This window comes from Pristiophorus japonicus, chromosome 15, assembly GCF_044704955.1.
Source record: "Pristiophorus japonicus isolate sPriJap1 chromosome 15, sPriJap1.hap1, whole genome shotgun sequence".
Lineage (NCBI taxonomy): Eukaryota > Metazoa > Chordata > Chondrichthyes > Pristiophoridae > Pristiophorus > Pristiophorus japonicus.
Window position 1 is genome coordinate 94,588,122 of NC_091991.1, and position 25,215 is coordinate 94,613,336.

General features: G+C 46.6%; 1 protein-coding gene across 5 annotated transcripts in view; it reads right to left on the reverse strand.

The window, feature by feature from the left end:
- Positions 1 to 4,535: 4,535 nt before the first annotated feature.
- Positions 4,536 to 25,215, reverse strand: part of wdr91 (WD repeat domain 91) — a 44,009-nt gene continuing 23,329 nt past the window's right edge. For all 5 annotated transcript variants that reach the window (XM_070900716.1, XM_070900715.1, XM_070900717.1 and 2 more), the window contains 6 exons: positions 18,285 to 18,379; positions 12,202 to 12,361; positions 10,690 to 10,798; positions 9,904 to 10,016; positions 8,953 to 9,150; positions 4,536 to 6,149 (listed from right to left, as the gene is read on the reverse strand). In XM_070900716.1, coding sequence (XP_070756817.1) covers positions 5,979 to 6,149; positions 8,953 to 9,150; positions 9,904 to 10,016; positions 10,690 to 10,798; positions 12,202 to 12,361; positions 18,285 to 18,379 — 846 coding nt within the window. In that variant the 3' untranslated portion in view covers positions 4,536 to 5,978. The remainder of the gene's footprint in view (positions 6,150 to 8,952; positions 9,151 to 9,903; positions 10,017 to 10,689; positions 10,799 to 12,201; positions 12,362 to 18,284; positions 18,380 to 25,215) is intronic.

Below are 25,215 nucleotides of genomic sequence, written 5' to 3' on the forward strand. Positions count from 1 at the left end.
TCAGCTGTTTCTTGATATCAGGTGCAGTGAATCGAATTGGCTGAAAACTGACTTGTGTAATGGTGGGGACCTCAGGAGGAAGCCAAAATGTATCATCCACTTGGACATCTGGCTGAAGATGGCTTCAGCCTTATCTTCTGCATTTGCGTGCTGGGCTCCATCATTGAGGATGGGGATATTCATGGAGCCTCCTCCTCTCATTAGTTGTTTATTGTCCACCACCATTCACGACTGGATGTGGCAGGACTGTCGAGCTTTGATCTGATCCGTTGATTGTGGGATTGCTTAGCTCTGTCTATAGCATGCTGCTTCCGCTGTTTAGCATGCATGTAGTCCTGTGTTGCAGCTTCCCCAGGTATGTACCTCATTTTTAGATATGCCTGGTGCTGCTCCTGATATGTTCTTCTGCACTCCTCATCAATCCAAGGGACCAACCCTGGTTCAATGGTAATGGTAGATTGAGGGATATGCCGGGCCATGAGGTTACAGATTGTGGTGGAATACATTTCTGCTGCTGCCGATGGCACACAGCGCCTCATGGATGCCCAGTTTTGAGCTGCTAGATCTGTTCTGAATCTATCCCATTTAGCACGGAGGTAGTGCCACACAACACGATGGAGGGGGTCTTCTCTGTGAAGACAGAACTTCTTCTCCACAAGGATTGTGCGATGATCACTGCTACCAATGCTGTCATGGACAGACAGATGCATCTGCGACAGGTAGACTGATGAGGACCAGGTCAAGTAGGTTTTTTCCTTGTGTTGGGTCTCTTACCACTTGTCGCAGGCCCAGTCTGGCAGCTGTGTCCTTCAGGACTCGGGCAGCTTGGTCAGTAGTAGTGCTCCCGAGCCACTCTTGATGATGGGCATTGAAGTCCCCCACCCAGAGTAAATTCTGTGCCCTTGCTACCCTCAGTGCTTCTTCCAAGTGGTGTTCAACATGGAGGATATTGATTCATTAGCTGATGGAGGGCGGTAAATGGTTATCAGCAGGTTTCCTTTTCCATGCAGGGAATTAAAGGCCAGCATGATCTCCTGGACTAGTTTCGATCGCCTAGATGGGTCGGAGAATAATTTCCCAGATTTTTTTCCCCCAAATTGGCCTGGGTTTTTCATGTTTTTTGGGGTCTCCCAGGAGATCACATGGTTTCGGGTGGGTGGAGTGTAGGCTGCTGACTGTTGTTGCCAGAGACTACAAATAACCTTGCAGGATGCCCTTGACTAGTTCTGGGCCTAGAAGGTGCGGCTGTAGACCGCAACATGTGATGGGCGGCGTCAGTCTGGATGAGAGGCAGCAACAAGTGCAATGGTAGAGTGGCAGGCTCATGAATGCTGTCATCCTGAAAGAGGACAACAAGTTCCTGCTCCACTGACCCACTGCCACACCCCCGGGACAGCACCTCAGCATCCCTACAGCATTAAGACTTTGCGTCACTTCTGTCTGTGATGCAGTGGAAGCTGCCACATCGCCCATGACATGCGTCACGAGGTCTGGATCCGCACGGTCTCTCTGGGAGTCCACCATCCTCTGCAGAGTAGAAATGATGGGCTCCATGGCAGAGCTCTGTGCAATGTTAGAGGCAGACTCCACACTCACCTTTGCCAAGAGGCTCTCCGACCCAAGCCATTGGACCTAACATTTTGGAGTGCATGCCCATTACCCTTCTTGTGCTTCCCCATCGAGGCCCTCATCTGAGACCTGTGCAGCAGAACTCGTGTGCGAACTCTCCTTCCGGGGAGCTGGCTCCCAAGCTACCCTTTCCCCTTGACCTTGCTGCAGCCCATAAGTCCTCGGTGCATCACCCAGTGTAGACCCCACTACTAAACTTGCCTCTAAAGATCGCGTAGTGCCAGTATCTCAGGTGGTGCCTGCGGGTGAGATGCAGTGACCCAGTGCTTTGCTTGTCCTCCTCTTCTCCTCAGGAACAGGCTGCTCAGCTGGTTGCTGATTATTTGACAGCATAAAGGCACAAGACTCGCGTGAGGGCAGGATTGGAGCAAGGAATGCATTCTCAGGAGGTGGAAAGTGAGAAAGGATGGTGGCATGAGGGGGAAGTGGGATGAGGAGGAGGGGATGAAGATACCATTGTTGCCTCCAATGGAGTAGATGTTGCCGACGGTCACCCATCCCCTGCTACTCAATGAGTTGCAGTACTCGCTCCTTGAGGTCTGTAAGTTGCTGGAGCTGCGCATCACCCCCACTTGCTCTCTGCTGCTCCCTCCTGCCGTGGGCTACCTTGGCCTGAAAGAGAAACGAATGTGCGCAAGTCAGAGTTCAACTATGTGTTTGGGAGATATGCCTGCCATTGTTGAATAACTAATTGTAAGCAAGGCGTGAGATGTGGATGTGAGTTTAAGTAGGTACAGATGCTTGGTGGGTGAGTGGTGGGGAGAGTGTGGTGCTTTGTACAGTGAGTACAGACTGAGGTTCAGATGCTTGAATGTAGGACCTGTTGAAGCACATGCTCACTTTGACCACGCGAGTGAGGCTGTTAAATTTCTTCCGGCACTGTGTCAGGCTGCGTACGCCCTGACTGGTCAAGACCCCCTGGCCACTTCCCTCCACATTGCCCTGAAGACCTGGGACAATGGCCTCCCTCCAGTGGCCGAGAACAGCACTACCCTCCTTCGTTCCACTCCCGTAATCAATGCCTCCAATATCTGGTTGGTGAAACGACAAACTCTCTCCCTGGGCGTGGGATCAGCCATTGCGATCAGGGCATTGAGTTGGTGCAGGTCGCCTTCACAGCCAGCAATGCTGATAATGAAGACCTGCACAATGATGCAACCTCCCCTTTAAGAGCCGGAAGGAGCCAGTATGAATTGCCAATTGCATTGCACTGAAATTCATTATCGCTCTGCTATAACGCCCTCCTGAGCTCATGAGTGTTCCAGTTTTTTCCTGGAGCACTAACAGCCAATTTACTGGAAGCTGAGAATCATTAGCGCCTGCCGTTCATTTTTCATGATTTCAAAAGTTAGCACTCCAAACAGGTGCTCCCAAATTTCTAGCCCTAGACCCCCCACCCAAACAGTTTCTCTCTGTCTACCCGACCTGTTCCCCTTAATATATTAAAAACTTCGATTAAATGACTCCTTAATCTTCTAAATTCCAAGAATACAACCCCAATTTGAGTCATTTCTCCTCATAATTTAACCCCTGGAGTCCGGGTATCATTATGCTAAACCTACTCTGCACTCCCTCCAAGGCCAATATATCCTTCCTAAGGTGTGGTGCCCAGAATTGCTCAGTGCCCCAGGTGTGGTCTAACCAGGGCTTTGTCCAGCTTTGGAATAACTTCTATCCCTTGTATTCTGGTCCTCTAAATATAAAAGCCTTTTTGATTATTTTCTGCACCTATTCATGACATTTTAATGATCTATGTACCTGGACCCCCAAGTCTCTTTGGAACTCCACTGTTTTTAGCCTTTCACCATTTAGAAAGTACCCTGTTCTATCCTTTTTAGGTCCAAAGTGTATGACCTCGCATTGAAATCCATTTACCACAGTTTTGCCCATTCACTTAATCTCATAATAGCTCTTTGTAATTTTATGCTTTCATCTATACTGCCTACGCCGCCTATCTTTGTGCCATTGGCTTATTTGGATATATGGCTTTCTATTCCACCGGACAGATCAGGAACATGACCGATTCCTGGCAGCAGATACATTACTTGGATAAAAATAAATCAAATCTGAGCATTACTGGACACCTCATGGGAAGTGTTATTATTTAATGTTGCTCAGTGAACTAATTATCTATCATGCAGCCTCTTGTTTCCCCCTCTCCTCCACTCAATGCTCTCCGCTCTACAGAAGCAGGGGCACAGAATGTACATTGCATGTACTTCAATGTCCGCCACCAACAGTGGCTCAGTATACCACCACTGACTCAGCTGGTTGAGTTCTGAAGGACATAGCTGCCAAAATGATGAGGAATCAACCGTGACCTCGCCAACCTACTGTCTATGATAGCATTAGTACGAGTGACCATTGAAAATCCTCGTGAAGCAAAGCTTCCACTCCAGTGAGGACATCCTCCAGCACTATCATTAGGTAGGATAAATAAAGACAGATCTAACAGCCCAAAACTGAACATCCATAAGGCGCTTTGGGCCATCAGCAGCAGAATTGTACATGACCAAACTGTGTAACCCTTATGACCCTTATCCCTCACTCCTTCATCACCATCAAAAATGGTATGCCAACCCAACTTCAACAAGTAGTATAAATGAGTCCATTGTCTCATCCCAGGCCCATTAGCCAGGAGGACCAGGGATGTTAAGCAATTTGTCATCATCTCAAGTGGCCCACAAATATTCACACACATTGTGATGAGGCCGATTCTATTTATGTGAGCAGTGCAGCGATACTCTTGTGGGGCTGTGGGTGGTCAGTTTGGTTGATAGGCCTGACTAATCTCAGCCCAGCAAAGTATCAGACACATGCCCCCTCTACTTCCTGGGTCAGAATTAACAGACCAAAAAAGGGGGAGGCTTGTGTGGAGAGTAGAAATGTGCGCCAAAAACAAGTCAGCCAGCCCACATGATTTATTATTTTTCAAAGGGAGGAGACCAGCTTAACAATTCCTATCAGGCTTCATTTCACAAAGTGTTTCAGGCTGCAGAAAGATTGGAGAATTGTACATGTCCATACGTGTGAAAGATAGGATATCCAATTCAGATCACAAGGGCATCCCACGGTTACATCTCCAGATTACACTACTGTATAATTAGTTAGTGCAGTTCAGGTGCATTCCTCAACACAAGACATTCAGAGCACTTACAGGAGTGAGCAGCAACACTGCATCCAACCGAAAATCGAAGGCAGGTTCAAAATTTGTAAGACTCTTAGACAACGTATTAACCATGAGCCATTGACCATTCCATTACCTTAGGGTAAGGAACACAAATCCATTCCCGGGAAAGATAAAGATCTGACCTGAGGCTTTGTACCATCCAAGCAGTTGGTATTCCACATCACTATCCCATTACATCTCCTCTTTGTAAAGCACTCAGTCTTTCTTCTACTTGAACAAACTATGTAAATGCAAGTTGTTGCCAAATTTACCAGATAAGAGTATTCTCAGATTCCTCCAAGTAGGGATCACAGTTTAAATCGCTGCAAGCCAGGGCAATTAAAAGTGAAGAATTCTGGACCAGGTGGTTTATTTTGTGCGAGGTTTCTTGCTTATAATTCAAACCCATCCAAGTTGTCAGTCTTCATACGTGAGGCTACACAGTGAATGCTTGCAGAATATTTGACAGTGGCAGGCATCACTCTCTGCCCAGATCCTGTTCTCAATCAACAGCCACAAAAGCACTTCAGCAGGTGGCACTGGATAGCAATGAGAAGCTGGCTAATAGTTACCCACCTACCCCAGGCGCCAGGGGCATTCAGTATCAACAGTTGTCCCAGCTGAGATCAGCCAAATCAGTGATCAAACCTGTGAATTTATGGTCTGGATCACACCAGCTGGTACTCGTATTCAGCAGATGAGCAGAACAACTGCTACACAATTTTAAAAAAACATGTTGTGACTCAAGTCCCAACTGTGAGGGGAGTAAACAAAATGCAGCATATTCTGCTCCAACAGAGGGCATGTTACATTGCAGTGACAAAGAGGACAAGGACCCAGTGTTAATGGGGTCCCAGGTTCTACCATTATTTTTAAAATCGAGTTTAGACAGTACACTAATCCTGGCACCTATATGGCACAGTATATTGTTTCTGAAGTTAATTGTTAGATATGAAACAATAGCAGGAATGGCTTTTCATACAAAAAGCTGTTAGTCAGAGAGCCAATACAGAACGGTGTAGTTGGAGGGAATGCAGAAAATGTCTGGAACCATTTGGTTAGTAGAACCTTCAAACATAGACACAGGTTCAATTGGAAGCACAATACTGCAATGCCCTGCACATTGCTAACGAAGCAAAGTCTCTCAGCAGCCACACCACAGCTTCAGTCCTGATGGGCTTTAGATTGATGGTTTTTGTGCCAGTAAAGTAGTCAGCTTTATCTTGCCATCCATAGATGCGGTCAGGCACGTCCCACAATCCATTGCAGTACACCAATCGACAGTGACCACAGGCGCTCGGTGACCTCCGAGGGACAGGCAAGGCTCCAGGGTTCGCTCTGTTTTCGTCAACTGGAAGGAAAGACAGAAAGCCCACTGGAGTTAACAGGCACAGAGAATCTAGAGCCTTTCATACTCCTGGATCGACTTTAGTCCACCCCATTAGCAGTTACTCCTGATGTCAGATGGATTAACTTTGAAGACCCGGTACTCCCAGTGTCAGAGAGCTAATACAGAACTGTGTAGTGGGAGGGAATGCAGAAAATATCATTCAAAACAAGCAGCCAGTGTCCTAACTCGCATCAAGTCACAATCACCCCTGTGTTTTCTGACATACATTTGCTCCCGGTTAAACAACGCCTCGATTTCAAAATTCTCATCCTTGTTTACAAATCACTCCATGGCCTTGCTCCTCCCTATCTCTGTAATCTTTTTCAGCCTCTCATCCCCACAAGATGTCTGCCCTCTTGAGCATCCCTGCTTATAACTGCACAACCATCGGTGGCCGTGCCTTCAGCTGTTTGGACCCGAAGCTCTGGAACTCGCTCCCTAAATCTCTCCACTTCTCTTTCCTCCTTTAAGAAGCTCCTTAAAACCTACCTCTTTAACTTAGCTTTTGGTCGTCTGCCTTAATTTCTTATGTGGCTCGGTGTCAAATTTATCCGTTTTGTCTTGTAATACTGCAGTGAAGCACCTTGGGACGTTTTACTACGTTAAAGGTGCTATATAAATAAAAGTTGTTGTTGTATCTATTAAAGAAAATGAAGATCTGAAAAGGCAGCAACTGAGGGGCAATTGTATAGAAACAAATATCAGTACTAAATGTTATATAAAAGGTAAATCCGGAGTATCACTTCAAGATATAAACACAACATTAGGAGAGAGTGCACAGCTTCAAACTGGTGATGGACAAATTAAGGAGGTAAAATGGGCTTGGCAGTCACTCTCATCTCAGTCACCTTATGGTCTCGTAAACGGGGCATAGGAAGAGAAGGAGGCCATTCAGCTCCTCAAGCCTGTTCTGCCATTCAATGAGATCATGAGGCTGATCCGTATTCCAACTCCATCTACCCCCGCCTTGGCTCCAGATCCCTTTATACCCTTTGCTAGCAATAGTCTATTGAGCTCAGATTTAAAATTCATTGAAGTATCATCTACTGCTTTTTTGAGAGAGAATGCCACACTTCTACCACTCTTTGCATGAAGAAGTGCTTCCTACCTTCTCACCTGAAAGGCCAGGCTCTGATTTTAAGGTTATGTCCCCCTTGTCCTAGACTCATCCACCAGCGGGAAAAGTTTCTCTCTCGACCCAATCAATTCCTATCAAAATCCTACAAAACCTCAATCAAATCATTGCTTAACCTTCTATATTCTAAGGAATACATGGTTAGTTTATGCAATCTCTCCTCACAATCTAATCTTGCAGCCCTGGTAACATTCTGGTGAATCTGCACTTCACTCATTCCAAGGCCAATATATCCTTTCTACGGTGCGGTGCCCAGAACTGTATACAGTGCTCCAGGTGTGGTCCAACAGAGTTTGTATAGCAAAACATCATCCCCTTTATAATCTAGCCCTACCATTGGCCATTCTGATTATTATTTGTACCTGCCGACTATATTTTAGTGATCTCTGTACATGAACCCCTAAATCTCTTCGGAATTCCACTGTTCCTAGCGTTTCATCATTTAAATAATACTTGGCTCAAAATGGATGACCTCACACTGACCTGCACTGAAATCCAACTACCACACTTTTCCCCACTTACTTCATCTATCAATGCCTCTTTGTAATTTTATTCTCCCGTCTACACTGCTTACCATACCACCAATCTTTGTGTCATTGGCAAACATGGATTTTTGGCTCTCTATTGCATAATTCCATACACCTTAACCTTCTCCAATAGTGTTCTGTGTGGTACCTTGGCAAAAGTACCTTCTGTTCACTGAGTATATCATTCATTTGAATATAGGGCTAGAGGGAGTGGTGTCCAAGTTTGCAAACGATACTAAAATAGGAAGCACAGTAAATAATTCTGAGGATCAAAGGAAGCTGAAAAGGGTTACAAGATGGTGGCATGGGCAAAGAAAAGATGGAATTTAATGCCAGTAAATGTGAAGTGGTTTAAAAAAAAGTTATAATGATACTTTGAATGTGAAAGGTTGGTGATGTGGAAGGAGAGGGGGATTTGGGGGTTTAGGGTCACAAGGCATTAAAAGCAGCACCTTAATTGGATAATTACAAGAATTTTGGCTATGACGAAAGGTTGGAGATGCTATGTCTGTTTTCTTTGGAACAGAGGAGGCTGAGGGGAGACCTGATTGAGGTGTATAAATTTATGAGGGGCCTGGATAGAGTGGCTAGGAAGGACCTGTTTCCCTTGGCAGATGGGTCAACAATCAGAGGTCATAGATTTAAAGTAATTGTGGAGAGGTTTAGAGGGGATTTGAGGGGAACTTTCTTCACCCAGAGGGTGGTGGGTGTTTGAAACTCACTGCCTGAAAGGGTGATAGAGGCAGAAACCCTCAACGTATTTAAAAAATACTTGGATGTGCATTGAAAGTGCCGTAGCCTACAGGGCTACGGGCCGAGAGCTGGAAAGTGGGATTAGGCTGGATAGCTCTTGGTCTGCCGGCGTGGACACGATGGGCCGAAATGGCCTCCCTTCCATGCTGTAAATTTATATTAAATTTCTATGATTCTATAAGGCCAAAAAAAATCTAATGGAGTACTGGGTTTATGGTGAGAGGTGTAGAATATAACTGGAGTTGTGCCTCAGCATGAATCATTCTTTAAGAGGGAAGAAACCGGGATAGGGGGAGACAATGAGATAGCCGATCTCGCATTACAAATCTAGGTAGGGCTCGTGACTTACCTTGTGAATGATTCCACCATTAGAGGAACAAATGAGCACATAGTGTCCCTCTGAGTCAAACGCAAACAGTCTTCCACGTGGCACCTGCACTTGCTTGTACCCACTGTACCCGGACAGTACAAACGGGCCAATAGCGTCCGACTGTACCCCACACTCGGAAACTTTGACTCCGCTCTTATGAATGTTCCACTGAATGAACTGGATCAGCAAGAGAATCAAAAATAAAACAGACTAAAATCATCAGGCAGAACCAATAAAACCTGCACATCTCTCAACTGTGTACACGGACCACCTTATTACAACTAGCTTCAAACCTATTCTGACTGCACCGGTGGAAGTAGAGTCACACAAGTGTCTAAGCAGAGAGACATGCACCACCCCCAGACACACGCAGCACCCCCGCCCGCAGACACACACACATCCCTGCCCACGCGCACACACACACCTGCCCGCGTGCACACACACACACCCCCCCGCCCGCAGACACACACACACACACACACACACACACCCCCATCCACGCATCCGCGCGCACACACACAGCTCCGCCCGCGCGCACACACACAGCCCCGCCCGCGCGCACACATACACAGCCCCGCTCGCGCGCACACACAAACACACACCCCCGCCCGCACGCGCACACACACCCCCCCGCCCGCGCACACACACACACACACCCCCACACACGTGCACACATACATACACACCCCCACACGCACACGCCCCCTCACAAGGGAGCCTCCTATGTGCTCCCACTGGGAAAATCCGAATCTGGAGAGACTAACATTTCAAATTGCAGGGAAAGTGAGACTCTGGAGGAAGGAGGATGATCCTTGGGTGCAGGACAGGTACACAGGTAGCGTTCTAATTGATCACTTGTGCTACCTTCCCTCCAATAGACTGGTTTGCTCACACCATCCAAATTCCCCTGTTTGGCAGCTGTCCCATTACCTTTCCATCCTCACCAATGCTGTAAACCGAGTTTTCATCATAGCTGAAATCCACTGAATAAACCTCCCCAGAATGTGCGTGCCAGCTCATGGCACAGTCGTACCGCTGCATGTCTGAAACACACCAAACAGAACACACTCTCACTCTGGAGACTATCAGTCTAGGTTGGAGGAAGGAAGAGTGTGAGAAGTTAGATTAGTCCCTGGTTTGGGGGGTGGGGAAGAGACAATGTGGCTCAACACGAGCACTTGCTGAAAGGCCGATGTGATGAACGGTGAGCCATGTCGTGCTGGAGCCGACAGGTGCTTGGCTCAGGAGTGCCCACCTCATTTTCTGCTTATGTCAGTTAGAAAAATCCCAGCATTTAAAACACAGACAGAGACCTTCAAAGGCCCCAATCCTTCCCCCACTGTCTAGTAGTTAAAAGCCTGTGTAAGAAAGTGCTCGATTTGATTCTGGTCTATGCTGAGTGAGCCAAGCTCCAGCTGGTCTCAGTACCCTTGGGCCCGGGACGGTGGGGAGGGCAGGTATCACACTGGTTATCACTATCCAGCAGCCCCTGCTGGAAGGTACATCAGTAGCCACTTGGCAAGATACCATGGGGTAACTGGTGTGTGTACAATTGGAGCCCAGTGGTCCATTACCTGGGGAGGACAGAGAGCTGGGAAAACAGGCTTTTTATCTTGTGTTCACATCAGATCGAACTGACTACAGCACCGTGTGATTAGACCAAAACTTGTTGAAACGAGGTTTTGAAGCCCAATACAGAGAAAATGTCCATCTTACCAAAGAGTCGGATGATGCCGTCGGCAGCTCCAGTCACCAGCAGATTTCCATTATGGTTGAAAGCCGTACAGTTAATAGCAATGGGCTCAGGATCCAGAGAAAACTGGTGCTGCAGGAAAACAAGTCAACCACTAAAAACTTTAAAGCTCAGCAGTTTGAAGATGCAAACACCGCAACTTCAACCTACTACAGTTTGCTATCAGACAGCGAGCTGCTGAACTAGACTTACCGCCCTGCACTGCTCATACTCCAGCCGGATTCCAAGGTCACTGTCGTCATCAAGTGGAGGAAATTAATCCCAACAACTGCCCATTTAAAGCAGCACATGGAACAGTCACAGAATCACAGAAGTTTACAGCACAGAAGGAGGCCATTTCGGCCCATCCTGTCCGCGCCAGCCGACTATGAGCTACCCAGCCTAATCCCACTTTCCAGCTCTGCAGGTTACAGCAATTCAAGTGCACATACAAGTACTTTTTAAATGTGGTGAAGGTTTCTGCCTCTACCACCCTTTCAGGCAGCGAGTTCCAGATCCCCACCACCCTCTGGGTGAAGAAATTCCCCCTCTAAATCTCCCAACAATTACTTTAAATCTGTGCCTCTTGGTCAACTTTCTTGTTGGGGCGGGGGAGTCAGATGATGGGACGAGACTAACAATAAGGTCAAGCTAAACTAAATACGCTTCATGCAGTGCCCGCAGTCACAGAAGGCATTCAGGGAGCTGGTATATGTTGAAGACCAGGACCAAGGACACCTATATCCCCAAGCCAGGAACCTAATGCGAATACATACATCTGGTGGGAGAGATGTGCAACTTATGAAATCGAGGTGTGAGGGAGTGCACAGTACTAAAAGGTTGGCCACTAAACTTCCCTTTGCTTATAAAAGGGACAGTTCAGCACACCGAATATACACATAGATTCCTCTCCCATTAGTCCCAGGCTGACTTTTTTCAAAATTTCATTCTGGGGTTGTAGGTGTTGCTGACAAGACCACATTCATTGCCCAGCACTACTTGCTCCGAAGGAGTGGTGGTGAGCCTTCTACAACCATCCTTTGTAGCAGTTTTATTCAACTGAGTGACTTGCTGGGCCCAGAGGGCAGTTAAGACTCAGCCATGTCTGTGTGGGACTGGAGTCACATATAGGCCAGACTGCGTAAGGGCAGCAGATTTCCTTCCCTAAAGGACATTAGTCACCCAGTTGGATTTTTACGACAATTTGACAGCTTCATGACTGAACTGGATTTTAATTTCCAGATTTTTAAAACTAAATTCAAATTCTCAAACTGCTTTACTTGGATTTGAACTCTCATTCCCTGGATCATTAGTCCAGGCCTCTGGATTACTAACCCAGTAACATAACCACTAGGCTACCTGCTGGAGACTGGCCCATTTAGAGTCTGCTGCAGTTTTCATCACAAGCTTACACAGAAAGGTTCTCGGGTAACGGAAGCTCTGCTTTTTAAAAAAAATTAAATGTTCATGTAATATGGGCAATGCAGGTTAAGTACCTGCTGCTTCATGGTCTTCGTATCCCACAGGAGGAGATTGCCTGGAACCAGGTTCACTCCTTTTTCTCCAGTATCCAGCAATGTCCCCAATTTGATGCTCGGAGCGGCTGAGGAGCAAACAAACGATGTACCGCTTGGACTGCAAGCTAGAGACAAGATCCTGGTAGACACAAAGAGGGGCAGCATGTCAGGAAACTACCCAGAGTATCCCATACTGACATGATACAAGTTAGGGAATAGAGTATCCCGTACTGACACTATACAAGTTAGGGAATAGAGTATCCCATACTGACACTACACAAGTTAGGGAATAGAGTATCCCGTACTGACACTATACAAGTTAGGGAATAGAGTATCCCATACTGACACTATACAAGTTAGGGAATAGAGTATCCCGTACTGACACTATACAAGTTAGGGAATAGAGTATCCCATACTGACACTATACAAGTTAGGGAATAGAGTATCCCATACTGACACTATACAAGTTAGGGAATAGAGTATCCCGTACTGACACTATACAAGTTAGGAAACTACTCAAAGTATCCCATATTGACACGACACCTGCTCTGCTTTGAAGTAAGAATGTGTTTACCATTTCTAACAATCTCCCCATCAACTGCTTCCCCTCCTCTATGTAGCCAAAACTCTTTCTAGAGTACAGACCGACAGATGTCTGCAGTTGTCTTCTACCTAAGCCATGTGCTCATTCTCAGACTATTCAGCTCTGTCAGCTGTGGCTCACTGACAGCACTTTCACCTCCGAGTCAGGTCATTAGTTCAAGCCCCAGAGACTTGAGCAGATAATCTAGGCTGATACGCCAATGCAGTACTGAGGGAGTGCTGCACTATCGGAGGTGCTGTCCTTCAGATAAGACATTATCTGAAGTCCCGTCTATTTGCTCAGGTGGATGTAAGCAATCCCATGGCACTATTCGAAAGAAAGCAGGAAGTTTTCCTTGTGTCTTGACCAACATTTATCCTTCAATCAACATCATCAAAAGCAGATCAACTGGTTATTTATCTAATTTGCTGCCTGTGGGATCTCATTGTGTGCAAATTGGATGCTGCATTGATTTCCCTACGTAATAGTGATGACACTTCAAAGTAATATACTGGTTGTGAAGCGCTTTGGAACATCCTAATAAAAGGCATTATATAAATGTATGTTCTTTCTTTGAAATGCATCACAGCTGAGCCAGATTCAATCTTCATCCATTTCCAGACAGATGGCTGGATTGTGATTAGGCACAGCTACCCGTGCTGATTGCTTCCCTCCCTAGCCAAGGGCACCAATATCAATGGTCCCCACTGCATTTGCTGCCTCAGCATAGGCCAGGGATAGAACCAGAGGCATTCTTGATCCATACCGCACAACACACCATGCGTGGGCTGCACTGACCAGCTGAGCCACTGGTCGGAAAACCCCCTGGATGTTCTAGTGAACTGTAAGTGATAAGTAGCTGATCGTCTAGGTAAGCAAACTAGCATGTCTTTTTTGGGGATTGTGATTCAGTGTCAATTCCCTGTACCTAACTGGTGCCTCGGAGAAGAAGTCTCACTGGATATTTGGTAAATACGTACAAATTGGAAAACTAGCTAAGACACTTTTTCACGCACAAATTCTCCTTCTCCAGATATCGGCGATGCACTCCTGGGTAAGTTTACTTAGTTATATCGGGCCCAAGTTTCCACATGATTTGCGCCTGATTTTTTAGGAGCAACTGGTGGAGAACGGATTATCTTAGAAATCGCAATTCTCCACATTTTTTTTTCTGCAGTTCTAGTCAGGTAGAACAGTTCTACTTTGGAACAGAATTTTTTCTTCAAAAGGGGGCGTGTCCGGCCACTGACGCCTGATTTCAAAGTTTCCACTGTGAAAACGTACTCCAAACTAAGTTAGAATGGAGCAAGTGAAGATTTTTGTAGAACTGAAAAAACCTGTTCTACACATTAAAAAATGAGGCGCAGGTTACAAATTAGGCGTCCAGAACAAGGTGGGGGGGGGGGGGGGAAAAGAGAACTCATTAAATTCTACAATAAATCCTTATTTATACTTCTACAAATATTATACAAATAAATCCAACCTGAATAAACATTTATAAGCAAAGAAAAGATTAAATAAACCATCTTCCTACCTGTGTGAAAGTGCTTCAGGCACGGAGAATGCTGCAGTCACGCGCGCCTGTTCTTCCCGCGTGGGGGGGGGGGGGGGGGGGAAAGAGGAGGTGCCCGTTCTTTCCCGTGGGGGGGTGGGGGGGAGGAGGCGCCCGTTCTTCCCGCGGCGGGGGGGGGGGGGGAAAGACAGTGAGAAGGCTGCAAGTGCTGATGGCAATGTGCTTTTATTAAAAAAGATTTCAAAAATTAAACAGCTACAAAGAACTACAAAAATGGCCGAGTGCCAATGTTTTTTTCACACTGAGCATGCGCGAACACCCCAACACGCACGCGCAGCGTTGCCGGCAGGAAAAAAACTAATTTAAATAGTACCCACCCCCTCCCACGTACAAAATCGGCGCGAGTGTAGGCTCCGCCCCCCTGGACGCTGCGCCAGGCAGACAAGGAGCTGCAGAACGCTCCAGAATCGCGATTTTTTTTTTTTAGGCGCCGTTTTAGGCGCGAAAAACGGGCGCCCAGCTCGGAGGGGCGCCCGTTTTTTATCGTGTGAAAACTTGGGCCCATCAATAGGTTGTCATACACAAGGCTCACCACATTTTTAAACCTTGGCTTAACAGTTAGAACTAAAGCCAAGTTTTGATTTGAACTGGCTAGTTTTAACTCCATCAGCAGTGTGATATTGAACCAAGTGTCATAGTAACTAAACACATGGGAACAAGCAAAACTGTAATTACTCATCAAAAGCTCAACGGTAACCATTTCTGAAGGTTTCTTGATTCTTTGCTGATGCCTCTGCAAGTTTATCTGGTGAGTAACTGAAGCATACAGAAGTCCCAGCTTCAATCTCTAGTCTGTGCTGAGCTGGTTATCACTGCCAGAGCAGCAAGGTTACTAGAATTGGCCTCAGTGCCCAGGGTTAGAGAAAGGCAGCCAGCTCATTCCCAATCAGTATGCAGTGACCCCAGCTGGACGTGTGCAAGTGGGGATTTGGGCAAGGGCAGGATCAGGACAATCCATGTCCAGGTTCACAATTGAAGCATGCCAACTTTCATGAGTTACTGAAGGGCAGGCAGGACCCCAGAGCCACGAGCAAGAGTCAGCACCTTCAGGGCAGATGAGAATGTTTGTAGGATAAACAAAATCAATCTAATTATACGTCACAGAACTGGATGCTCCGAGCACCAGCTACAGGCAACATACAATCGTCATCATAGGCAGTCCCTCGGAATCGAGGAAGACTTGCTTCCACTCTTAGGATGCGTCCTTACGTGGCTGAACAGTCCAATACGGGAACCGCAGTCCGTCACAGGTGGGACAAATTGTCGTTGAAGGAAAGGGTGGGTGGGACTGGTTTGTCACACGCTCTTTCCACTGCCTGCGCTTGTTTTCTGCATGCTCTCGCTGATGAGACTCGAGGTGCTCAGCGCCCTCCCAGATGCACTTCCTCCACTTAGGGCGGTCTTTGGCCAGGGACTCCCAGGTGTCGGTGGAGACGTTGCACTTTATCAGGGAGGCTTTGAGGGTATCATTGTAACGTTTCCTCTGTCCACCTTTGGCTCGTTTGCCATGAAGGAGTTCCGAATAGAGCGCTTGCTTTGGGAGTCTCGTGTCTGCCATGCGAACTATGTGGCCTGCCCAGCGGATCTGATTAAGTGTGGTTAGTGCTTCAAAGCTGGTGATGTTGGCCTGGCCGAGGACACTGATGTTGGTGCGTCTGTCCTCCCAGGGGATTTGTAGGATCTTGCGGAGGCATCGTTGGTGGTATTTCTCCAGCGTCTTGAGGTGTCTACTGTACATGGTCCATATCTCGGAGCCATACAGGAGGGTGGGTATTACTACAGCCCTGTAGGCCATGAGCTTGGTGGTAGATTTGAGGGCCTGGTCTTCGAACACTCTTTTCCTCAGGTGGCCGAAGGCTGCGCTGGCGCACTGGAGACGGTGTTGAATCTCATCAATGTCTGCTTTTGATGATAAGAGGCTCCCAAGGTATGGGAAATGGTCCACGTTGTCCAGGGCCACAGCGTGGATCTTGATGACCGAGGGGGGAGGGGGCAGTGCTGTATGACGAGGACAGGCTGGTGGAGGACCTTTCTCTTACAGATGTTTAGTATAAGGCTCATGCTTTCGTACCCCTCAGTAAATACGTCGACTATGTCCTGGAGTTCAGCCCCTGAATGTGCGCAGACGCAGGCGTCGTCCGCGTACTGTAGCTCGACCACAGAGGTTGGGGTGGTCTTGGACTTGGCCTGGAGACGGCGAAGGTTGAACAGGTTCCCACTGGTTCTGTAGTTTAGTTCCACTCCAGCGGGGAGCTGCTAGACTGTGAGGTGGAGCGTGGCAGCGAGGAAGATTGAGAAGAGGGTTGGGGCGATGACGCAGCCCGGACTTGGATTGGGTCTGTAATGGATCCGCAACATACAAAGGGAGGGGTTGGAAGACAGAAATGGGGGAAAGCGACAGGAAACGAGAATGCCACATGCACAGTAAATGAGATGGAGGAAACAGATAAAGGGCAGTTTCCAGAGTGGTTAGACGTGGGTAGTGGTGTCCCACAGGTTCAGTTCTGGGCCGCCTCTGTGCACTGTGTACATCAATGATTTTGATATAGGGCCAGAGGGAGCGGTGTCCACATTTGCAGACAATACTAATATAAGCATAGTAAATAATTCTGAAGATCAAAGGAAGCTGCAAGGAGATAAGATGGTGGAATGGACATAAAATGGCAGATGGAATTCAATGTCAATAAGTGTGAGGTGGTATATTTTGATAAAAAAAATATAAAAGTAATAATGATACTTTGAATGGGGGAAGGTTGGTGATGTGGAAGAGCAGAGGGATTTAGGGGTTCAGGGTCACAAGACATTAAAAGCAGCACCTCAAAGGAATAAGACCATAAAAAATATAATGGAATACTGGGTTTCACGGCAAGAAGTATGGAATATAAAAGTCCAGATGTAACGGTGCGTCTATGTAAACCCTCAGTAAGACCATAGTTGGAGTGCTGTGTGCAGTTCTGGGCTCCACACTAGGAACGATATTGAGGCGACGGAGAGGAAACAGATTCACTAGGATGCTGCCTGGTAGGAGGAAATCCAAATCTGAAGACTTGAAAAATTGGGGCCGTTTCTGTTTGAGGAGATTACGGGGTGATTTGATCGGTGTTTAAAATTGTGAAGAGATTGGACAGAGTCGATAGAAAATGACTGTTTCCAGTGATTGAGGGGTATAGACCAAGGGGAATAAACACAAAGAGATATAAGACAAAGAACAGAAGAAACACAGAGGGGTGTGAAGCTTTCGAATAGACTATCAAAGTTAGTGATTGAAGCAGAGATCTTTTCAACATTTAAGAATCAGTCAGAAAGGTAATTAAAGGAAGGGGGATGAAGGGATATGGGAACAGAGCTATAACAACTTGCATTTATATAGCACCTTTAATGTAGTAAAACGTCCCAAGGCGCTACAAAATTTGACACCGAGCCACAAAGAGATATTAGGGCAGATGACCAAAAGCTTGGTCAAATAAGTAGATTTTAAGCTTTTTAAATGAGGAAAGAGGTAGAGAGGTTTCGGGAGGTAATTCCAGAGCTTAGGTCCTTGGCAGCTGAAGGCACGGCCACCAGTGGTGAAGTGATTAAAATCGGGGTTGAGCAAGAGGCCAGAATTGGAAGAACGCAGAGAAGGGAGGGTTGTAGGGCTAGAGGAGGTTCGAGAGATAGGGGGAGGTGAAGCCATGGAGGGATTTGAAAACATGTACAAGATTAGGGCTCTTGTGGAAGATAAATATTGTGGAATGGTTGAGCAGAATGGCCTGTGTGTGTTGTAATTTCTATGTGCAAGGAATTTTTGATGCTGAAAAACTGAGCTTCAGCACTTCATCAAACCCGTTTTAAAACTGCAATCCCGTGAGTCCTCGCTTTGCCAATTCGCCCACGTCTCTTGTACACATTGAATCCAGAACCTACCTGGGGTAAGATTCATCGATTGTCAGCTCATACAGACTCTTCTTGGCTTCAGTATCGTAAAGTCGGACCGTTCCAACTTCACTGCCAAGCAACAGCTGCAGGAGAAATATGGAGCAACTTAAAAAACACAGCCGTGGTACAACACAATTTCACTATTCAGCACCCCGAGGAAAGCAAAGTCAGACCTTCACAGCAACTTGAACACACCTCATTCTTAATTGTGGTATTCATGGACAAACTGCAGCAAACAATCTCTAAAATTGGTGAAAATCCCATAGAATAGAAATGGAATTTGACTTATTCACGTTCCCATTGGCCCAGCTTATTCATTCAGTCACTATGCAATAGCAAAATGGGTCTAAGAGACAGACAATTGAACTGACTGTTCAGCAGACCAACATTGAAGTGCAAAGGGCCAGTGTAGTGTGGAGTTTAGCTTCAGCAGGACATTCAGCCTTGAAGTGCAGCTGGTGTAAAATATAGCTGAGCAATAAATCACCAAGTTTGATTGAATTTATCAAACTTTGAGTTTGTTGGGGGACAGGGGGTGTGTGGGCAGAACATCAGATGCTCTTGATGTGCGGTTCCTGGGGGAGATTGTGTGCCTGGGATGACCACACATACAGGAAGTGTCTACAACTGCTTAAGCATCAGCTCCAAGTTCCAGAGCTCCAGGATGGAGCATTCTGGGAATCACATTTCAGGAGGTGCTCACTCCACGGACAGATTGAGTTCGTGAGGAAGGGAAGTGGGTGACTATCCATCAGGGTAGCAGGAGGCAGTGGTATTCTGAGGCTGTTGAATTGACAAAGAGGTATTCAGTACAGAACACACAATAGGAGCAGCTCAGAAGAGGACAACCAAAACAATCTGCACATATAGCACCCTTAGCATGGGAAAGCATCCAAAGGAACCTCACAGAGGGATCAGCAGACAATCGTGGATGCTGGAAGAGATATTAGGACAGGTGACCGAAGGTTTGGCCAAAGAGGTGGGTTTTAAGGAGGTGGAGAGGCAGAGAGGTTTAGAGATGGAATTTCAGAATGGAGCCTAGACAGCTGAAGGCACGGCTGTAAATGGTGGTAAAGGGCGTGTGGGATGAGCCCAGGGTCAGACAGCAGAGTGGTGATGGGTTAAGGTGACTTGGTGCGATTAGAATAAGGGCATCAGGGTTTCGAATGAGTTCAAATTTACCGAGGGTGAAGATTGGGAGGCCAGCCAGAAGAGCATTGGCATTGTCGAGTCTGGAGGTGACATGGATGAGGTTTTTTAGCAGCAGAGCATCTGAGGCAGGAGCGGCGACAGGTGATGTTAGAGGTGGTAGTAGGATACAGCATTGAAAGCTCAGCTCAGGAGAAAGGACGTGAGGTTATGAGCAGACTGGACAGTAAAAATGAGACGATGAAACTATTGGATTGTTGTTAAAAACCCAAGTGGATCACAAATGTCCTTTTCTGTCGCCCTTACCAGTTCTGGCCTATATGTGATTCCAGTTTCACACCAATGTGATTGACTCAAAGTCTCTAGAGTGGGGCTTGAACCTACAAACCTCTGACTCAGGTGAGAGTCCTACTACTGAGCCGCGGCTGACCCCTGTACCTACACATGTCTGTGCCCCTTGGACTTGGAGCAAAGATGTGGCCATACCGGGGGAACCGACCAGGATGGAAGAGAGCAAGAGTTTTACTGGGAACAAGGGCATCAAAGGTGGAACAGAGGGAGTGGATGAGTGGATTGGTAGCTGTACAAGCATCAACAACTTGCATTTATACAGCAGCTTTAACATAATAAAACAGTACAAAGGCATTTCACTAGAGAGTTATCAAAATTCAACACCGAGCCATACAATGAGATATTTGAACAGGTGACCAAAAGCTTTGTCAAGAGGTCGGTTTTAAGGAGCGTCTTAAAGGAGGGAGAGGGGCGGAGAGGTTTAGGGAGAGAATTCCAGAGCTTAGGGCCCAGGCAGCTGAAAGCACGGCTGCCAATGGTAGGGTGATTAAAATTAGATGTGCAAGAGGCCGGAATTGGAGAAGCGCAGATCTCAGTGTTGTGGGGCTGGTGGAGGATAAAAAGATAGGGAGGGCCAAGGTCATGGAGGGACTTGAAAATATGGATGAAAATTTTAAAAATAGAGGCAAATGGAAGGTAAAAGGATCGGTAGTTGGCAGCTTGAAATTACAACTGTAAGAATTTTTTCTAGGGATGTACCAGAAGCAAGTAGGATTGGAAAGAGGCAGGGGACTGTGGATGAAGAGGGATATAACTAAGTGTTCGGAGGGACCAAGTCTACGATCGACATCCTGAGAGTAGAGTGGCCAAATGAGATGGCAAGGTTGAAGGGGTTGCTGTGAATATGGGTAGGAAGGTATCTATGAAGGGAGAGGTTAAGGAAGGACAGTGAAATCAGGTGAGTTGAGATGAAGATTGCAATCAACAAGGATGAGGAGTCGTCAGTGCAGTGGCTAAGGGAGGAAATCTCTGAGAAACTAGGGGAGGTGCTTGGGGGAGACAGGAGAATGAGGAGTTTATAGAAAACATAGAAACATAAGAGGGCAAGGTGAGTTGAGGCACGGGAAGGGTAGAACAAGGCTGAGAGGAGAAACCAAAGGCCACCCCACCTTTGCTTTGCGAGGAAAAAGTTATATAGAGATTAGAAGGATGGATTAGAATGAGCAAAATGGCCAGAAAAACAGATTTGAATTGTGTGTATGGAGTGGAAAGAAAGAGGAGCATAGATCTGGGAGGCAATGACACATTCAAGTACTTTGGGGATGAAAGGGGATAAGCTGGTAGTTAGCAAGGACAGAAAGTTTGAGGGTGGGTAGAACGCTTTTGATAAGGTCCCACATGGCAGACTGGTCACGAAAGTAAAAGCTCATGGAATCCAGGGCAAAGTGGCAAGTTGGTTCAGAGGCAGGAAGCAAAGGGCTGATGGGTGATTTTGTGACTGGAAGGCTGGTTTCAGTGGGGTTCCGCAGGGCTGGGTCCCTTGCTTATTGTGATATGAATCAATGATTTGGAATTGAATGTTAGGGGTATGATTAAGATGTTTGCAGATGACACTAAAATCGGCAGTATGGTTGATAATGAAGAAGAAAGCTGCAGACTGCAGGAAGATAATCAATGTACTGGTCAGGTGGGCAGAACAGTGGCAAATGGAATTCAATCCAGAGAAGTGTGAGGTGATGTATTTGGGGAGAGCTAACAAGGCAAGGGAATACACATTAAATGGTGGGACACTGAGAAGTGTAGAGGAACAAAGGGACCTTGGTGTGCGGGTCCACAGATCCCTGAAGGTAGCAGACCAGGTAGCTAAGATAGTTAAGAAGACATACGGAATACTTGCCTTTATTAGTCGAGGCATAGAATACAAGAGCAAGGCAGTAATGCTTAAAGTGTAAAAAGACACTGGTTAGGCCACAGCTGGAGTACTGTGTGTAGTTATGATCACCACATTACAAGAAAGATGTGCTTGCACTAGAAAGGGTACAGAGGAGATTTACGAGGATGTTGCCTGGACTGGAGAATTTTAGCTATGAGGAAAGATTGGATAAGGCTGGGTTTATTTTCTTTGGAGCAGATGAGGCTGAGGGGAGACCTTATAAAATTATAATAATGAGGTGCTTAGATAGAGTGATTAGGAAGGACCTATTTCCCTTAGCAGAGGGGTCAACAACCAGGAGGAATAGATTTAAAGTAATTGGGGGGAGGTTTAGAGGGGATTTGAGGGGAAATTTCTTCACCCAGAGGGTGGTGGGGTCTGGAACTCACTGCCTGAAAGGTTGGTAGAGGCAGAAACCCTCATCACACTTTAAAAGTACTTGGATATGCACCTGAAGTGCCGTAACCTACAGGCTACGCACCCAGAGCTGGAAAGTGGGATTAGGCTGGATAGCTCTTGGTCGGCCGGCACGGACACGATGGGCCAAAATGGCCTCCTTCCGTGCTGTAAATGACTATGATTCTATGAACACCAGTGAGTAAGATACATAGGGAGCAGGAGAGAATAGGCCAGTGTGATTAGATTCAGATTGCCCTGGGCAGGAGCTGCCACAAACACAATGTTCCGTAAACTTGTAAAGTTTTATGCTAAGGATGATATAGGTTGAGTTTATTGGTTGAGTTAAGAAAAAAAGTTACTCCCAGGGATGATCTAGAAAAAACACTCAGGTTCTTTTAGTAAACAGCACATGACAATTAAAAATTTCAAAATGCTGGAGAAGAAATCAGCTCCACAGAAGGGCACCTTGAATAAGCACAAGCAAAGGGTCGCAGAAGTGGAGAATGTCGTGGGAGGAGAGTTCATAGAAATGTATGGCGCAGGAGGCCATTCGGCCCATCATATCTGTGCCAGCCGAGAAAGAGCTAACCAGCCTAATGCCACTTTTCAGCTCTAGGTCCGTAGCCCTGCAGGTTATGACACTTCAAGTGCACATCCAAGTACTCTTTCGACGTGATGAAGGTTTCTGCCTCTACCATCCTTTCAGGCAGAGAGCTCCAGACCCCACCACCCTCTGGGTGAAAACATTTCTCAACTCCCCTCTAACCCTCCTATCATTTACTTTAAATCTATGCCTCCATGATTATTGACCCCTCTGCTAAGACAAACAGGTGCTTCCTATCCACTCTATCTAGGCCCCTCAATGTTATGCACCTCAATAAGGTCTTCCCTCAGCCTTCTCTGTTCCAAAGAAAACAACCCCAGTCTATCCAATCTTTCCTCAAAGCTAAAATTCTCCAGTCCTGGCAACATCCTCGTAAATCCCCTCTGTGCCCTCTCTAGTGCAATCACATCCTTCCTCAATGTGGTGACCAGAACTGTGCAGTACTCTAGCTGTGGCCTAACCAGTGTTTTACACAGTTTGAGCATAACCTCCCTGCTCTTGTATTCTATGCCTTGGCTAACAAACAAAAGTTTATCTACCTGGCCTGCTACCTTCAGGGATCTGTGGACCTGCACTCCAAGGTCCCGCTGTTCCTCTACACTTCTCACTATCCTACCATTTATTGTGTATTCCCTTGCCTTGCTCGCCCTCCCCAAATGTATGACCTCACACTTCTCTATTGAATTCCATTTGCCACTTTTCTGCCCACCTGACCAGTTCCAGAGTTACTCTGTCTACATCTTCGAAGTGATGAAGCAGATTCACCCCAACACCAGCATCTCCTCCAAGGCCATGAGCATCAGGAACTCCTTTGTGAGCAATATTTGAGCGCATCACGACAGAGGTTTCCCACCTGGCCCAGTAAAACACGTGCCAACACCATCAGCTCCCGGGAGATCCAGACCGTCATGCGCCTGATGCTGCCCGGGGAGCTGGCCAAGCACACAGCTCCAAGTAAAACTCCACAATGTACTGGAGACATCTATCTAGTGGAGGGACGGTGCGAATGGCACTGCAGGTTAGTACAGTGACTAGCAGTGCCATCTAGTGGAAGGATGAATGATCAAAGTCTAACCCTGCCGGGGCTGGAATGTTCTGAATGCAATGGAGTCAGCAGCAGAGAGACAAACAGTTTATTCTGCCCTCCTGAGAATCACTGATTATAATCGCTCAACCATTGGTGGCCATGCCTTCTGTTGCCTCGGCCCCAAGGTCTGGAACTCCCTCCCTAAACCTCTCCGCCTCTCTCTCCTCCTTCAAGACGCTCCTTGGAACATATCTTTTTGACCAAGCTTTTGGTCAGCTGCGCTAATTTCTACTTATGCGTTCGGTGTCAAATTGTTTTCTCTCATAATACTCCTGTAAAGCTCCTTGAGATGTTTCACTACGTTAAAGGCACTATATAAAGTTTTTGTTTGTTTAAATGTTTCAGTCATGATGGACACAGGTTTAAATTTAGTTTATTTTAGTTCAATTACACTTCTATTAATGTTCAATTGTATTAATGGTGTCTCCTCAGTTTGATGGGCACTTGTGTCGGCGCCTTTGTTATTAACACTGGGACATCCCAGCATCACCCCTATTGGTTTATTTAAAATCAGCAACTGAAGATCCTCCTTCTCTATAAACACCACATTTAAAGAACGAGGTGAAGACATCATCAGATAAGGTTAAATCTCAAATGGATGTCTTGTGATGACTTTGCTTTTAGCATCTTGTGAAACAGACAAATCTCCATTTGGCTTCATTCACAGGGTTTCCATTGGCTGGTTTACATTTCTGTAGATTTTTTTATTCCTCAAAGAATATTAAACAGAATCTTCAGGTTCAATTTACTCATGGAATTAAAACAGCAGCAACCCATAACAGTATTTGAGCAGCTTCAATGGGCACTGCCACACAGACAGGGAAAGGAAATCTGTGTCATGTTATACCCAGGGCACAGCTACAGAACCAAGTCTCCCACACACTGACCATCACAGGGATCAATCCTTTCCTCATCAGACATGTCCTCCCTGTATTCACGGGCCAGTCACCACTGAGGTTACAGCCAGAGATCTGTCACCGTGTCAACAAAGGAGAAACAGTGAGCGTGAGACAGGTTGGTGCAGACACAGGTCAAGGGACAATTGGACCTCAAGAAAGGAAGAATCGTGGAGAATTGTAGCCACGGGAAAAGTGGTTGTCCTCCCGCCAGGTGTCCTGGTGCCACTCTAACTCCGCGATTAGGAGAACTGTGGAAGCAGCTCAATGCTGACTCGCTAGCAGCCCCCGCCAAATTCCCCTCCACACTTTGCCACTGCACTACAAGGAAGTCGGCAGATTAGCACTTGTAGTTATATTTCCGAGCACAACAATCCATCGTACTTCACCCTGCCTGCGTCTCCCCATCACCATGCCACCCTGCTACACCACAGCACCACCCCACCCTGCCACTCCGCCCCGCCCCGCAGTACTTCACTAATGGCTCTTCCCATTTCATTTTCGTAAATATTTTGAAAGAAACCGCAGCTGTGAGAAATGTCCAGATAGCGCAGATTGTT